The sequence below is a fragment of the Morone saxatilis genome, unplaced genomic scaffold (genome assembly GCF_004916995.1).
Source record: "Morone saxatilis isolate NCDOM2014 unplaced genomic scaffold, NCSU_SB_2.0 Contig9, whole genome shotgun sequence".
Taxonomy (NCBI): Eukaryota; Metazoa; Chordata; class Actinopteri; family Moronidae; genus Morone; species Morone saxatilis.
Genome location: NW_023340268.1, coordinates 19628639 through 19645042, shown reverse-complemented (window position 1 = coordinate 19645042; position 16404 = coordinate 19628639). Strand labels below are relative to the sequence as shown.

General features: G+C 42.1%; 1 protein-coding gene across 1 annotated transcript in view; it reads left to right on the top strand.

Annotated features, from left to right (window-relative positions):
• Positions 1–9098: 9098 nt before the first annotated feature.
• The window catches only part of arid1ab (AT rich interactive domain 1Ab (SWI-like)), a 50444-nt gene continuing 43138 nt past the window's right edge, over positions 9099–16404 (top strand). Inside the window, exon 1 of the mRNA XM_035681199.1 lies at positions 9099–10370. Within this exon, the coding sequence (XP_035537092.1) occupies positions 9471–10370 (900 nt within the window). The 5' untranslated portion in view covers positions 9099–9470. The remainder of the gene's footprint in view (positions 10371–16404) is intronic.

Below are 16404 nucleotides of genomic sequence, written 5' to 3'. Positions count from 1 at the left end.
GGGGCTCTGGGGGGCGGGGGGTACTGTGTACAGCACGACAGTGCCATTTAAAACTGTGGCTATGGAAACCCCTCTGTCTTCCCCCTTAATATGTGTTTACGTTGCCGGGTTTGACTGACAGATAAAGGCACACTGGGGGAAGAGCCTCTTTTAAAATGCATTGTCTTCAGCACCTCCTCCCTCCTTTTTTATTTTCTCTTAAAATAGGCCTTTCTGGCAGGTTAAAACGAGGCAGAATAAATTACTTTTAGCTATATTTTGCCCTTCTTTCCCTACTGTCTTGATTTGTACAGTTGCAGGACAGAAATTGCTCTCCTCGGTGCCTGAAATTAAACATTGCTGTTGTCCCTGACTGTGTTCCTAGAGCTCTTTTTATTGTAACAGTCTCAGCGAGGATTGCGTATGTGGCGCCTGCTGCTATCAAACGAGGGATATCAAAATCTCTTGGAGAGGCATTCAGCCAAATCCTTCAGTTAGCTGGTTCTTAGTAAAGACACTGTCACAATGGGTTTATAATTGAGGCGATATTTAATTTAGTTTTCCTCTCCTGTCTCACAGTGAGTTTAAAAGTGAACAAACAATATATTAGGTGCACTTATTTTTTCCATTCACTGATGCTCTGGATCCATATGATAAAGGCTGTTATTACTTATTGATTTCCCTGATTAAAATCCAATCTAAGCAGACAGCCGAGGCTAAGGGGATATATGGAATGTGTCCACAATATTTTGCACCTTTGCTGTATGTTTCAAACTGATCCTCGTTTTTGCACCTCTTGTTGAGACTCAGAGCTTTTTAATGAATCACTTTCAGTTTGTAATGCTTCTGTAACCTAATGCTAAGTTGTGTTTGGGCCAGTTGTCTGGAGGAGACAAGCCATACTACAGAGACACATGCCAAACAAAACCCTTGGTTGGCACTATGATGTGGGCATCATGCCTTTGCCAGCCTTCACTCTGTAGGGCCTGTGCCAACCTTTTATAAATGCCCTATTTGGCAAGAGCTGTGCCCAGCAGTGTCTCTTAAGGTTCTGGTTCAAATACCCTCTTCAAATGTGAACCTGATCCAAATCCTAAATGATCCAAATGATGCGTTCCAAATTGTAAGCTCTCATATCATATTCAGAGGAAACCGTGGATTATGTTTTATCAACTCGACTGGCAACAGATGGAGAAAAACTGGAAAGTCATATGCACAGCCTCGTTTTTCTTTATTGTCACACATTATAGTAGATTTTGTTCGTTAATCTCAGCATCCTCCTCCTCCCTCTCCACGCGTGGAGAGAAAAGGTGGCAGCTGCAGCACATCAGTGTTCATGGTTTGTTTTCTGGGTATTCAGCTTGGAGGTGTGTCACCCAGAATTACTGCAAAAAGAGCAATTACAGCTGAATGTCCTCTCTTTCATCAGCATTTCAATGCAAAGATTGGAGATCCGACCCCCAGCCGGTACCACCCCTATCTTCAACCTTGCCCCGCAGCCCTTAGGCCGATAATCAGCACCAAAGAATAGTTTCTATCCTCAAAGGCCTTGTCGTCCCCTATCTCGCAGCCTCCCCACAGAGTCAAGATAAAGTTTTGTTTTCACAGTTGACTGGTGGGTGGTGCTGGACCCCATTCACCCCCACCCCTTGCTGTCCTAGCATGGATGCAAAAGGTCATTCCCGAAGTGTGTCGCCCCACATGGAGACAATTCCCATCACAACGGAGGGCCTTAGGTCGCCATCATACAAATATAGGTGCCTTCACTTGGAGGCCCTATATCTGCCATTCTATCGCCCATTCTATCCTGCTGTTGTCATCTTGCAAAGATTATGTTTTATATGCCAAAGTTTATTCCCCACTTTCCCAGACACTCTCTCTTTGAGTTTATCCCCTTCAAACAGCACTCTCGCTGTTTCAACATCGACTCCGCCACCTATCTCATATCAAACTGCTATGCTAATGTATTCCCTTTTTTTTCAATTTCGCTTCATCGTTGCCCTTTGTAAGTTAAGGCACTCATGCTTGAAACAGCACAAATATCAGCCACCATAAGAGGGAAGAGTTCAGGCACAACAAAAGGCGCATCTGTAAACAATAGGCTAAAAGATTGGGACAAGAAAATGATTCAGTTGGTAACAGCAGAAATACATCCAATTTCAATATATGAGAAGATTGGTCTCCTGAGCATCTGAGGGGCTCAGGGAGTGAATTACATCAGCCGTTTTTCAATATAATGCCTTGTATCAACATACTGATATTACACACAGAAAATGTTCTCTCCATAAAATGCTCCTTTGGTTTCTACATAGACTCTATTTTCCGTGCTGGATAAGTACGGCTGCTTGCAATTCTTTTTTCACATCCATTCATTCGCATCCAATTCATCTTCTCAGCCTGCCACAGTTCATATTGATATATGCTCAGGGGCTGTTCTGTAACAGGTAACTTAATCACTCCGTCTTCAACGTGTCAATTTCGTCCATCTCTCTGCCAGCCCGCTCCGCTGTTCATCACGTCTACATTACAGTTAGCTATTTCACCTCAAAACAAACGCAGGTCCCCTGACTGCCACCATTGATTGCAAACCTATGGCTTCTGAATCACTAATTCAAACATGCATATTTGGTTCAATTATAGTTTTAAATATTCATAGCCTAGTCTATCTTGCTATCTTGAATGTACTGCATGAGCAGAATCTAAAGGCCCAACCTATCATCCACAAATAAAAAGGAGGGCAGCAACATAAACATCAAAATACAGCATTTTCTTTCTTTTTCACCTTATCATTCTTTAAAAAAATTATGTATTCTATAATGGCTAGTGATGTGCAGCACCAAAAGTTATTTTTAATGCATTTTGAAGCTATAAAATGCTTTTCATTAGTACTGGTAGTGAACAGATGTGTTCAAAATGAAATAAATAAATACAGACAAAGTAGCCTATATTTTAAATCGTATGCAGGTAATTTTTTGTCCATCCTACCAATTATTGTTTCAATATGTCCTTTTTCCAATTTCACAGTGCCAATTCCTGATGTTTTAATGATGGCACTTTTTATTCCAAAGTCTCAGTCAGTCAACACAAACAGGGCAGGGACAGTAATGTGATTGGCTGCCCTATTTGTGTTGATTGACAGAGACTTTGGAATGAAAAGTGCCATCATTAAATAGAAATATAGAAAAAAATAGTAAATAGTAAAATAATTACAGACTTTGGAAAGGGGCCAGAATAAAATAACATTCCATAATAAGCTAGGTTTTAAATATTTATTTCATTATTTCACAATTTAATAGAACATATTTTTGTTCCTGTGTATTCATATTATTATCTATTTTATCATTTCTGATTTATTTATTTTATTTTGAACACTTTGGGTCTCCATATTATGCAATGGGATTTACAAAGCTCTGACAGAAGCCTGAGTGACGGCAGCCTTTACAACAGCAACTTTTTGAATCAAAATCATTTCAATGATCAGAATTGCCATTATTGTTGGACTCGCCCACGGCTGCGAAGTAAATCCTACTGTCAGATTAGCAACCGAGCTAGCTTACGGTTAGCAAGCTAGCTAGCTCAGACAGCTTTTGCCCCCTCCTCAATAACTCCTTATTAAAGTAAATGATATACAATCCTGACAACAAACCTGAGATGAGTAAACAGAGAGAAAGAAGCTTCGACAGCTAGGCTAGTGCTAGCATGTTCCTAGCTTGCTAGCATGTTAGCTGTTAGCATGACAAGCAGAGGACTTTCTGTCTTTTTCTGGTGTAACTACGCCGTAAGACTTTTACAGGAATGATAAGAATAAAGATTTATAGCACTAAAATCTAAGATTTCTGGTTGTAAAGCTTTATTTTCTTTCTTGTTATGTTTCTCTGTAAGACCACTGCACTGTCTTTTTCTCCTCTTTATTTTGGCCCTGGCTCTGTGTGATTTATAGAGATGGGGCTGTTTGTCAGTCGAGTAGAAGCTCACATACTGGGCTCTGTGACCCACAATGGAGCGGCTCCCAGTATGCTCGCAGTGATGAGTTCCCTTACTACAGAGATGATTCCCCGCACGGCTTCTTTTCATCTCCACTGAAAAGAGAGCGAGCACTTCCCTGTCCGTGCAGGGTGGACACCGTAATTCTGAGTGCTCTTAACCTTGCCTGGCTTTGTTGAGATCGGGGGTCCTTGCCTCACTTCAGTCGAACACACTGCGAGAAAAATGGAGTGTTTAGAATTCAGCGCCGGTGCCCGTGCGACTGTGCAAACTTTATGAATTCTGAGATTTTCAAAAAATGGCCCCTAGCAAATTATCACCTCACACACAAAAAAGGTAGATAAAAGTGCCCCAGTGTAACCTGAATATGTCCTATCAGCTTTGATTTGAAAGCCTGTCAAGGGGCATTGAGGTCCCCCACTCTATTTTCACCTGAGGAACAGAGAGGATTTCACTGCTTGGGAGAGAATAATACAAGGAGAGGAGAGCAACTGATTGAATGTCTGCTAAGCAGTTCAGGGTGAGCCGTGGCTCCTGAAAAGTTTGATCCCATTTGATCAAATCAGGTAAGAACAATGGCTGAAAGATTAATCTGAAATATGGCCTTATAAGGCAGCCGAATAATTCCACAAGTGCTTTTTAATATCCTTTCATCTATCAGAGCTGTATGTTTGGATTAAACGTATACTGAGGCCCTGACTGCGAGGAGAGACTGGTTTTTTTTAAGCCAATAAGAAACTGATTGCCCACATTTATTACGGAACCCTGGAGGAAACCACGCAGGGCTCTTTAGTGCACATTCCTTATTCCTGCACTGTTTACAAAGTGGTGGGTGTGTGTTTGTCAGGTGTAAGTTTAAACGGCGGGTTTCGCACACGCACACACACAGTGTCTGGGAACGAGCCGGATGCCCATTGCACTTCGCAAAGTGGCACTTCCTTCCTCTACACACTCCAGACTATGCGTTGAACTGCTGCCTGGCAACCATCTGGACAGGACCCAACTGTTGTGATTGTTGTGTGTGTGTGGGTGTGTGTGTTGTTTTAGAGTGTGCGTGTGGCCAGGACAGTGTCACTGTGGGATCGCCGCTGATGTTTGGAGCAGGTATGCATTAATGACGGACTCTTGACGGCCATAAATTCTACATTATTGTCAGGTATGAGCTGTGTTTGGCTGTTGCACACGTGGGTGGGTACCCTGCATCCTTGTGTGTGTGTCTGAATTCAACTCCACTCTTGTTAGGAAATTCCACGCCACATTATTGGGTTGTCTTGGTGATTGTATGGCTCCATTCCCAGACTGGATCCCAAGGGATTAAAGCAAAAGAAAAACTCCTGAATGATCAGTCATCAGTTAACTCGCTCAACAAGAGTGACACTTTTACTGTTCAAAGCTGAGATTAATTGAAGAAAGTTACCACATTAAAAATGCATATTTAAGAATATCAAAGGCTTACATAAATGAACAGAAATAGAATATTTTGGCTTAGTTAAGTTAGTAAAATATTTATGACTCTAGCCTGTCCACTGGAATTTGTGTTTTGCATTTATAACTAGATTTGATGACATAAATAATAAACTCCCTCTAATTCTTTGCATCTTTAAATGCAGCTTTTCACCACGGCTTTTTGTTGTTACTTTCTTTTCCTTCCTTCTGATCAGCCCCTGATATCAATTTAATAACGATTACAAGAAAAGGTCCACTGGATGAAGTCCAAGCCGCTGCCTTGGTGACGGCCGGGGAAGCCGGTGCATTGGGCCGAAGGTGATGCATCACGGTCATCCTTGCAGGGAGGCGGCGGTGGGGCACAAGTAAACACTCTTAAATCATCATCCTGGGACAGATGGGGGGGGGGGGGGGGGGGGGTCACATGACCTGCCATCCCCTCTGCCTCCCCTTCTGCACACACTATCAAGTCAGGGTAAAGAGGCAAATGTGACACAGTCCAGACAGACAATAAGTTCTGATTTTCTTCCTTTGTTTGCATCTTTGAATGACTCTCAGTTAGACTAAAGACAAGACACGGGGCACAATACTATGAGATCATGTGGGAAGTGTTAATCTTATATTCTATATGAGCCAGACCGGATTATGACAAGAGAGCTACAGTGTGAGGTTTTCGTGGTAACACCTTTTCGTCAAGTCATCCTCCGTCTGTGGGTGGTAACAGTTATAGTACAGTGACTTCATATGAGCAACAATTGTAATGTGGAACGTAAACTACCGTAGGTGGCCTCTTTCTGATTCAGGTTCTGTATTTCAGAATAAAAGACCCTGCTTCCCAAGTAATATCAATTTCAACAATCATAGTGCTCCCATTAATTCTGTGTTGAGGAGGTCCTCATGCTTGCTGTTGGAGCTTGTCTGGACAGGCAGCATGGCATTTTAGAGAACACCATATCCTTGTAAAACAAGAATCACATAAATAAATGCATGACACTCTTAGCTGCACAGGAGGTCTTTAGCATCATGTTGTTGCTCTCCCACAGAGATTTAACATACCATATGATCTCGGGGCTTTTAAGTCACTTTGCAGCTACACAGAGCCACGCAGACAGCTGAACAGATAAATATTTTTCAAGGTGAGCGCTGAAAATATACAGCACATTTTGAAAGCCACTGCTAAAATAAGACCAGGGAAACAGAGCACAGACAGCAGATTATAGTGCTCTTTTTAAAAAAATATATGAAAGAGAGAGGAAGAAAGACTGCACCCCTTGATAATAAACAGCAAGTTTATGCTAAAAAGAAAAAGAAGCTCCCTACCCCCTCCTCCCTCACAGCCTAGTCTCTGCGCTTTCCTCTAACACACACACACACACAATCACACACTCCTCCCTTAGCCTATATAAGCAGACAGGAGCTGAGCTGACCCCCTCCACCCTGCATACTCTCCTTTATTAAACATACAAAAAGCTGCCTTTGCAGCTTTAAAATACACGTGGATATTTTTTGTTGGTTTCTAAGTAAAACTTAGAGTAAAATAGGATCTCTTTTCCACGGACAGAGTGAGCAATGTGAGCAGAAAGCCCCGCATTGTAGAGAGAAAGGGCTGAGCAGAGCAGAGAGCTGCTGCTTCCCATCCCCCACATTCACATAGCAAAGTTCTGCTGCTTTTGCAAGCGGCGGTGCTGCCTTCACGTGCTCCACCCGAGGCTCGTGAACGCACAATGTCGCAGCACTCGAGTCCTTTTCTGGTTGGAAATAATACACTTTATGCTATTACATAAGTTGGGATTTCTTTTCTCAGCTTGTTGCTTAATTTTTTGTGTGTCGCTTTATGAAATTAAAAGCAGAAAATATGTCTAAATAGGAAATATGTGTAAATATGAAAGCTAAATAGCACACTATCTTCCACTATGGACAAGTATAAATGGCATATATATCCATTTCCTCTTTTGTCAAGAAGTGGGTGAATATTTATTGACACAAAAAATATTTAATACTTTTATATACTGTATTTTCACACAATCTTGTGTTGAACATGTCAGTTATGGCACTGTTTTACTAAATTCCACAATAATCCATATAAATGTGATCTATATGTTTATAATCTTCATTATTCCATGATTGTTTGCTGTTAAAATGGGCTGGATAATGTCTCTATACTCCTAGTAGAAGCATTAGAGGTTTTTACCTTACATCCCTGTGTCTGGTGTCATATATGTATTTTGTTGCATATCACTGGGCTTCCACACACTCGCCAAGGTAGGCTGCGTTCATTTTAGACTTCCCTTTGACATTTTAGTCTTTTAATTTTACACCGTATGAGTCGTTCGTTTATGACTCAGGGCGTGATGGGGAAAATTCCGACAGTACAGGAAGGCAGCATGAAGGCTGCTGCTGCTAGGAGAGCGCGAGGCAGGCAGGCAGTGAGCACGAAGAAAGGGGGTGGGGAGAGAGAGAGAGAGTGGTGGAGAGACATAGGATGTCTGTTCCTATTAATTGTATAGGGCGACTTTGTGCTTTCTCCAAATCTCTTCTCGTTCTCGTGTGTGTTGGCGTGAGATTTGACTTTTAACAGATAGCACACGTGTGATTTGTTGAATTGCAGTGGCCTTTACGCTGTCACTTTTCCACCACCACTGTTTCTCGTTTTGTATCTTCACTTCCTGCTCTGTGACTGGTTCAGTCCATCCCCCATCCTTCTTCCCTTTCTATCCTCTCTCTCTCTCTCACACACACACACACACACCGCACAGACATGCACAGGTTGTGATTTCATGCTTTCCTCCACTTTCCTCCGCTGTACTCACTCCTCTCATTTGCTGCTGTCGACACATGGAAGCAGTATGGAGGCAGTCACTTCCACCCATTAGCCCACTCTAACAGAAGAAGCCTATTTTGTTCCACTGCTTTAACGAGCTAATAAGATAAAGTGCACAAATGAATGTAACAAAGAGGAACACACAGCTCATGCATGAAGCAATTTTTGTAATCAGGATGGTTGAATAGTTATGGTTGACTTCAAGGCAGGGTGGTATGGTAAAAGAAGGGACATTTCTATTGTTTAATACCATAAAACTGTGGACACAAAGTACGTGGCATTTGGCAGTGTTAGACAGAAGCACTGTATATTTATATATGAAAGCTAAGTGAACTAAAGTTAAATATGTCAGACTCCCTTTGGTTGTTGTTGAGGCCAGGGATAGGCCTCTTCAGCTATGGAACATTATTAGTTTATACCATAGCAAATAGCATTAATAGTGGTAGCATACAAGCATATATTATAAACACTAGCCATGTATAAGCGCATAGTCACTGCAAATAAAATTAAATAACGGAGCAAATTTTGTAAATATGTGGAAAAAAAAAATATATAAAATATAAATATATATATATCTTCGAATGTAAAGCACTTAGCCCACTGCTGTGTATCCTTATTAGCATAAGCGTTTCACCTATATGCAGCACTTAATTAGTCTCAGACTGACCAGTTCTTTAAGCTAACAAACAGGGCTTTTCGAGCACGTCGACATTTTAATGTATGAGCTCAGTTTAAAGCGCATTAGACCAACAATAATGGCTCTTCTTGGGTATAAACAATGTTGTTATTAGACAGTTGGCGCAGTCCGGATCCAGTTTACACTGTTGATTCCGCTCCGGGTTTTCGACAGGTCGGTAAGATGGCTGTGTCTCGCGGAGCCTCGTGCTGGTTTGGTTGATTTCTAGCTCGCGCTCTCGTTCTGTAACAGAAGCCCCCCCCTCCAACACACACACACACTCACTTGTGTCGGTGAAATTCATTTCCCTGGCTCTGTATTTATATATTTTTTCTTTCACAAACTTTCCCCTCTCTGTTTTAACTTTAAACGGAGTCGCGGTGGATTACCGGATACCGGTCCGGGCGGAGGGCAAAGGGGGGAATGAACCGGGACAACGGGTACGTTGTTATAAATATAATTGTATTTAATATTCAATGGTTATTCGGAGTTTGATTGTGAGTGAGTCGCCGTGCTGAGAGAGTGAGGCAGAGAAAGAGTGGGGGAGAGAGAGAGAGGGATATCATGGCCGCTCAGGTCGCCAGCGTCGCCACTCTCAACACTAGCCCGCCATCCGAACTCAAAAAGCCGGATCGGGACCCGCAGGAGGAGTCGGTACCGGGAGAGAAACAGCATGAAAATAAGGAACCGGGACCTGACGGCGGATCTCCTGGCCAGAAGGATCTGCAGGACGGGACCGATGCTGGAAATGCTGGGGGAGGAGGGGAACCTGACATGAAGAACGGCAACGGGAATTTGCCCAGGGTAAATAATAATAGCAGTAATCAGAATGATACAGGCGGGCCCGAAGGGAATAACCATCCCGGGATGGGACACCACCACCAGGGCCCCTTTCCTCCACCTCCTTACGGTTACAACCAGCACTACAGCCGGGCCCCTTTTCATCAACATGGCGGACAACAAAGCCCTGGCATGGCAGCTGCATCGGGGCCGGGCATGATGGACCCTTACCCCCCTAATTCACACGAACACGGCTACCCCAACCATTATAACAACTACAGCCCGTTCCAGAACAGGACTTCTTATCAGGGCCAAGGATACGGGGCCATGAATTCCCCGCGTAACAACCAGCCTCCGGCGGCTGGGGGGCAGCCAGGCAAGCAACAGCCAGCAGGAGGAACCACAGCTATGGCTGCCTCTTACAATAATCAGAGGTATAACATGGGAAACCAACAACCTACGTCTACGCCAACTTTAAATCAGCTTTTGACATCCCCCAGCTCTGCCAGGAGCTACCCGAATTACCCCCAAGGAGACTATAACAATCAGGAAGGGGCCAATAAGGGACCAGGAGATATGGGCAGCAGTCAGTATGGTGGGGTCCATCCGGGTTGGCAACAAAGGACCCACCATCCGCCTCCCATGAGCCCGGGAAACACTGGACAGCCTCCAAACAGAAATCAGGTAAACTTCACTTACTGCTCGGACACACTTTGACTGAGTTAAAGTCACCCAGTAGCTCTGAAAAAGCCCTGTAGAGTTGCATATTGCATTGGCCCAGCCATTGTCTATGTAGCAAGAGCTCTAAAATGGCTGCCTCTCTCTTTCTCCCAATACCACCCCCTGCAATAGTGTTTAGACAGAGAAAGAAGCCGCATATTCTGTCAGAAACAACTTTCCGAGTTGTGGGTATTGGTGTGTGTCCCTGCTGGGTACAGGGCAAGAGTTTGACTAAGTAGAGCAAGAGTTTGTGAGGAGAAAGTGTGTGTGTGTGCAGAGGGAGATAAGGTGATGATTCTTCGCAGTGCTTCTTCGAGCCTCGGTGTAGATTGAAGTGCTGGAAACCGCTGTTATTTCTGCGAGAATCCGCGGCGAAAGCGCCTCTTTTCTGGCGTTGTGCTCCCACCAGTGCTATCAAAGTTGTGTGTCAATGGCTGTCAGGGGCAGTAAACAAGATGCAAATGACAGCGATAGCCGTTAAATGACATTTGCATAATCATTAAGAAAAAGACCCCTCTGTCGGTTAAAAAGCCGCCGCACGGTGAGGTGGAGATGTGTCTCACAGTCCGGCGAATCGCAACAATTGCACCCGCTAAGTGTTTACTCGGATCAAAGTGTGATTGTGACCGCGATTGATTCATCTTGGCGGAGGGTTTCATTCATTTTGTGGTTCGGTTCGACTCCGTTCGCCTCTTTTTTCCCCCCGCGTTTCTCCTCCATGTGCCGCCTTGTAAACACGGCCCCGCTGGTTGGAGTTGGCAAAGTGCAGATTGCTTTTGCTTTGGGATTTGAATTATGGAGGTAAAATCCTGCTGTCAGAGCCAGGAGACAGTTGGTCTTAGGTTGACATGCGAGCCGAGATCTGATTGGCTCCCCATCCCTCTGCTCTCGGCCATTTATAATTGCATCTAATGGAAGGCTGCAGAAAAACAGCCCCCTCTGCCCGCTCAGATCCTCCACCGTGTCAAGACAACGCAGTCCTAGTGTCTTTTTATGAGCTTTTTATTCGTTTTGAGCAATATTGCATGCATTTGTGTGATCTTTAAAATAGCTTCAGATTTTTTTGCACATATAAAATATATCTGAATATTTTCCCACATGTACAAAATATGCGCCAGAAACTACAGTATTCATTTCAGAATGATAACTTACTCATTGGTTGCATTTGTGGAAAGCATTTTGAGAACACATTTTGTTCAGTTCCTCCCGCTGCAGTAATTTGCATGATGACTGTACTCATGTAGATCCAGCATTGTTTTTTATTTTATTTGTTAGATTACACCTGAAGCTCACTTGTGCTGAGTCACATCTCTAAACTTGTCATTTTTAGCTGTTGACCACAGACATGCACCTGAAGTTTGTTTTTTATTTTTTTGTGCAGTTGGGTACACTGTGTGCACTGCTCGTTCAAGTCTCGGCTGACTCTGGTACAGCAGATAGAGTAGGTGTGGTCATGTAGCCCGTTGTACAAGTGTGTTTTCCACTGTTTCCAGATCAGGAGTTGAGGAGACTTGTGTGCCAGAACGCCTCGTGGCCACGTGAGGGGGTCGGGGCTGGCTGCAGTTGTGTTTACAAGCAAGCAAAGGTGTCAGCCGGGTGTCACAGAGTGTGTTTCTTTTCCAGCAGTTTTACAATAGCCTCATTTACTTCCACATGCAGAGAGTGTAACCATGTCAACAGTGCTTACCTACATCTCTCTCTCTCTCTCTCTCTCTCTCTCCAGCCACATGTGTAGTCTCTTCCCTCTACATAGGCAACACATGTGGAGTGTGTAGCTGTACCTTTACAGCGAAGGATTATTTTCATTATTACATATTTTTGTCATTTCTTCCTTTTGTGAAAGGCATTTATTTGTTTGACACTTCAAATCAGTACAATATCTTGCATGCATTCTCTCCAAATATTCAACTGACTTGGGCATTGCATGTTCTTGGCTTCTGCTTGAGGTATGTACTAATCAAATATGAGAGCTGTCATGACAAAGGCCATGCTGTTTTTGGTGTTTTATTTTGGTGTATTATTTTATTTCTACAAGAAGGCAGACGTTCTGTGTTTTACCCTTCATCTCCAGCCAAAGTGGGGTCATTAAGGACAGACTCATCTGACGTGAGACCACCACTTGTTGCTTGAAGGTGCGAGCTTTTTGCACATCTCGATTGTCACTTTAGTGCGTTCACAACGGGGTAAGCCGTGGACACTTACAGCCGCACGGTGACACTTCACACGTTCATAGGTCCGTGTCAGCAGAAGGGATCAGTTTGAAATGTTTTAACCCAAATGTCCAGATATTGGTGACACCAGCGGTGTGTAGACAGCGGGTCATGTTCACAGACTGAGAGTCTTAACAAAAACGTACCTGAAGGCATTAGAAATGTCATGTTGATGAGTGTTTCGGTTGTGCTTCTCACTGCTGTTTGGAAAGTTTTGGATTTCCCTTTTTCGTTTCAATTTGTCACTTCCTGTGTGCATATCCATGTAGGCCAGCGTTACACTTTTTGGCCATCAAGACAGGCCCATTTCTTTTTAACAGTGGAGTGTTTAGTCAAGCTGGAAACATATACAGTGTGTTTTCATGCTGTTTTTACATCACTGATGTCGATATTAACCATCATGCACTCCTTTGAGGCCGTTTTTTAGTGAGACTGTTGAGATGGGTTGTGTTCTTATTTATCGACATTGCGTATTTCGTAAATAGCATATTCTATAATGACTTGTATTTCATTTCGGTGATCATTTTTATGAACATATTTTAATTAGGAAAGCCTCAGTGTATCTGAATTTCTCAACTGTCAGTTCTGGATGGGGACCAGACTCAGTAACACTCTCACTGAGTAAGTGCATCAGCTCTGTTTACTTTAAATCATTACTTCTTTGTTTTGTGGAATAGGCAAAAGACTGATAGATTTCTCTATCAGGTGTCAAATTAGAGTTAAAAACTTTGAATAAGTGTCTTATCTTTGCTGTAATGTCTAAATGTCTCAGAGAGCAGCGTGCAAAGAAATCTGCTGCTACTTCCCTTGAATTTCTGGGTATAATGCTTGCTGTAGGTGACAGTTAGATTATGTTAGTGACACCACTGTATTTCCATTAAAGTGTACACACACACACACACACACGTCAAGGTGAAAACGATGTTGTGATTAGTTTGTAGTTAGCTTTGTTTGCGTTCATATCCTCCCTAATTTCTCAAGCAAAAAAGACTGACGTCAACACACTTAACACCTTTTCATTGTTAGATTGCCATCCGTGCAGGTTTTTCATACGGGCTAAGGTGCTGCTCTCAGAGCAGTTCTTTGCTAGAGAAGCCTAGGTTCATTGTTTTTGTGTGGAAGAATAGTGTCTGAGAAGGTAATTGAACATTTTGGTTTTTAAGGATACTTAAAGGTGGCAGAAACTGTATTCTTGCAGAAGGCAAACAGGCTGTGTCTAAATCTCATTAGTGTCACTGAATTTGGAAGAATTGGAATCACTTTCAACTGTTGCAGGAGGTTGTTTTTGTCTTGGTGTCAGTGGTGCAGGTGCAGAGAACACATTACCTTAATGGATATAATCCCAGCCATGGTACCTGGAGGACAGGACCTCTCACAAGGGCAAATGGACAGAAAGAGGGAATGAATATTTTCCATTTTTGGAACATTAAACTGCTGTCAAATCATGGAGATGTGACATGAGGCCGCCACTATGTGCACATCATGTGTCAGAGAACTTGTGTGTGTGATGTTTGAGCGCGCAGATTGATGTGGCAGCCAGTCCTCTGTCCTCTGCACAAGAGCTGTCCATGGTGAGTGCTGTTGGCTGTAGCTGTAGAGTTTATGAAATGCTCCAACTCTCCACTCATTAACAGCTGCACCATTGGCTTTTTAATTTGCGGACCTATCGCCAGTAATAATTCCATGGATGATTTTTTTTAAAGAGACCACTCCACCTGCTTTGGGCCACCTGCTGAAGATGAATTAATGCGTTAATTGAATGTTGTGTGAGGGCTAATATTATGGGTTTTTATTATGCCTTGCTCACAAACAAACACTCTGAAGTGGTTTGTAGTGGGGTTGTTTTGATGGTATAACGCCAGGTGTTTCCCTCCGCCTAACGCATGGGAGTGAGCCATCGGGGATGCCCCCTCGGCTCTGCGAGGCTGACTGCCCAAATTGAGTTTGAATTAAATCATAATCGAAGACACTGTAAATATTTCTTTGAGAAAGTCCCACAGTTGAAAACATAATGAAAAACACCTAAGCAAGGGTGTTAAATTGACTGCTGCTAATAGACGCACAGCTCTGCTGCTGATGTACAAGGGAGGCCCCACTGCAAATTGGAAAGTGGCGTACAAACTAAACAGTTTCATGGCAGCTTTACTGTGTCAAAAACGCTCACAAGATATTTAACAGAGCAAATGTCTTGCCTGGCGCTGCATTGTTATTCAAAAGTAAAACCAATTAAAGCATTAAAGAGACCAGTATGCGAGCTGTGCCAAGTGTGCCATTTGTTTGAGGATATACTGGAAATCTTATGATCATACTGGAAATGTTTAACACTTAAGTCATTCACATTAAAACAGGAGATTAAAAATCATTCTATTTGAGTCTGCCATGAGATCGGAAGTTTCTCAAAGAAAAAAAGTTCCTTTTAGACCAACAGAAAATAAGTTGCCAGCTAAGGCTCCAACTAATGATTATTTATATTATTGATTGACCTGCTGATTATTGCCACAGTTAATCATTGCTTTCTCATTTCAAATTTCCTGAAGCCCAATGTGAAGTCTTGTTTTTTCTGACCAACGGACCAAAACCCAAAGATATTTGATGTACCATTACATCACGTTGATGAGTAGCTGATTTAGTTTTCTATCGATCCATCAATTAATTGTCTCATCATTTCAGCTCTATTGCCAACTACTTTGTTATTCGATTGATCATTTAATTAATTGTTTAAGCAAAAATGCCCAAAAGTTTCTGAGGTTAATATTAAGTCTTTTGTTGAGAGTAAACTGAATTTCTGCAGGCATGTTTTGCTATTTGCTGACATTTTTCTACGTCAAATGATTAACTGAGAAAACAGCAGACCGATTAAATCAATGATGAAAGTAACTGCCGCAGCCCTAATTGTGAAGAAACAAGAAGACATTCACTGTTTATATTCAAAATGATACATAAATATTTTTTGTGAGTTGACGATGGAGAAGGGCTGTGACTGGAGCTGATTATTGAAGTAGACTATTACTAGAAAATGAATCTGCAGCTATTTTGATAATCAATTCATTGTTTTAGTTATTTTTCAGGGAAAAATGTCAAACATCTGCTTCTTTTAACTTCTGACATATATGTGTGTATATATATATATATATTTATAGTTTAGAGCTAATTGATTAGTTGATTGACAGATAATGAATTGGCATCTATTTTGATAGATGCTTTTGACATTTTTAAGCAAAATTTGGTTCCAGCTTCTGGATGCTTTCATTATCATACTTGCGAGTAAACTGAATCTCTTTGTGTTGATCACTGTGGGTTGGACGAGACATTTGAAGACATCACCTTACTCTGTAGGAAGTTAATAATGGGCATTAAATACTCATTTCTGACATTTTATAGAAAAAAAGATTAATTTGAAAAGTAATCAACAGACCAGTCAATAATGAAAATATTCAGTTGCAGCCTTAGTTAAGTAAGTCGTCCAAAAAACAAACAAACATTGACTGGTTCCAGTCTCTCAAACGTAAGGTTGTTCTGCTCTTCTCTTTTTATATGATTATAAATAGTTCACCACTGACTTTACCACTGACTTTTATCTGATAGCAAAACGACACCACCATGGCTTCTAAGACATTGTAAATCAGCAAATGTCGTTATTTTTAATCATTTGATCGACTAAACAATGAATTGGCTAAATATTAATGAAAACAATAGTTAGTTGCAGCTTTAAGTGGCACTTATTGTATTGTACTTTATTTTAAACTGTAAGTTTAAGGTGGATACAGGTTGTGTCACTGGACAGTACA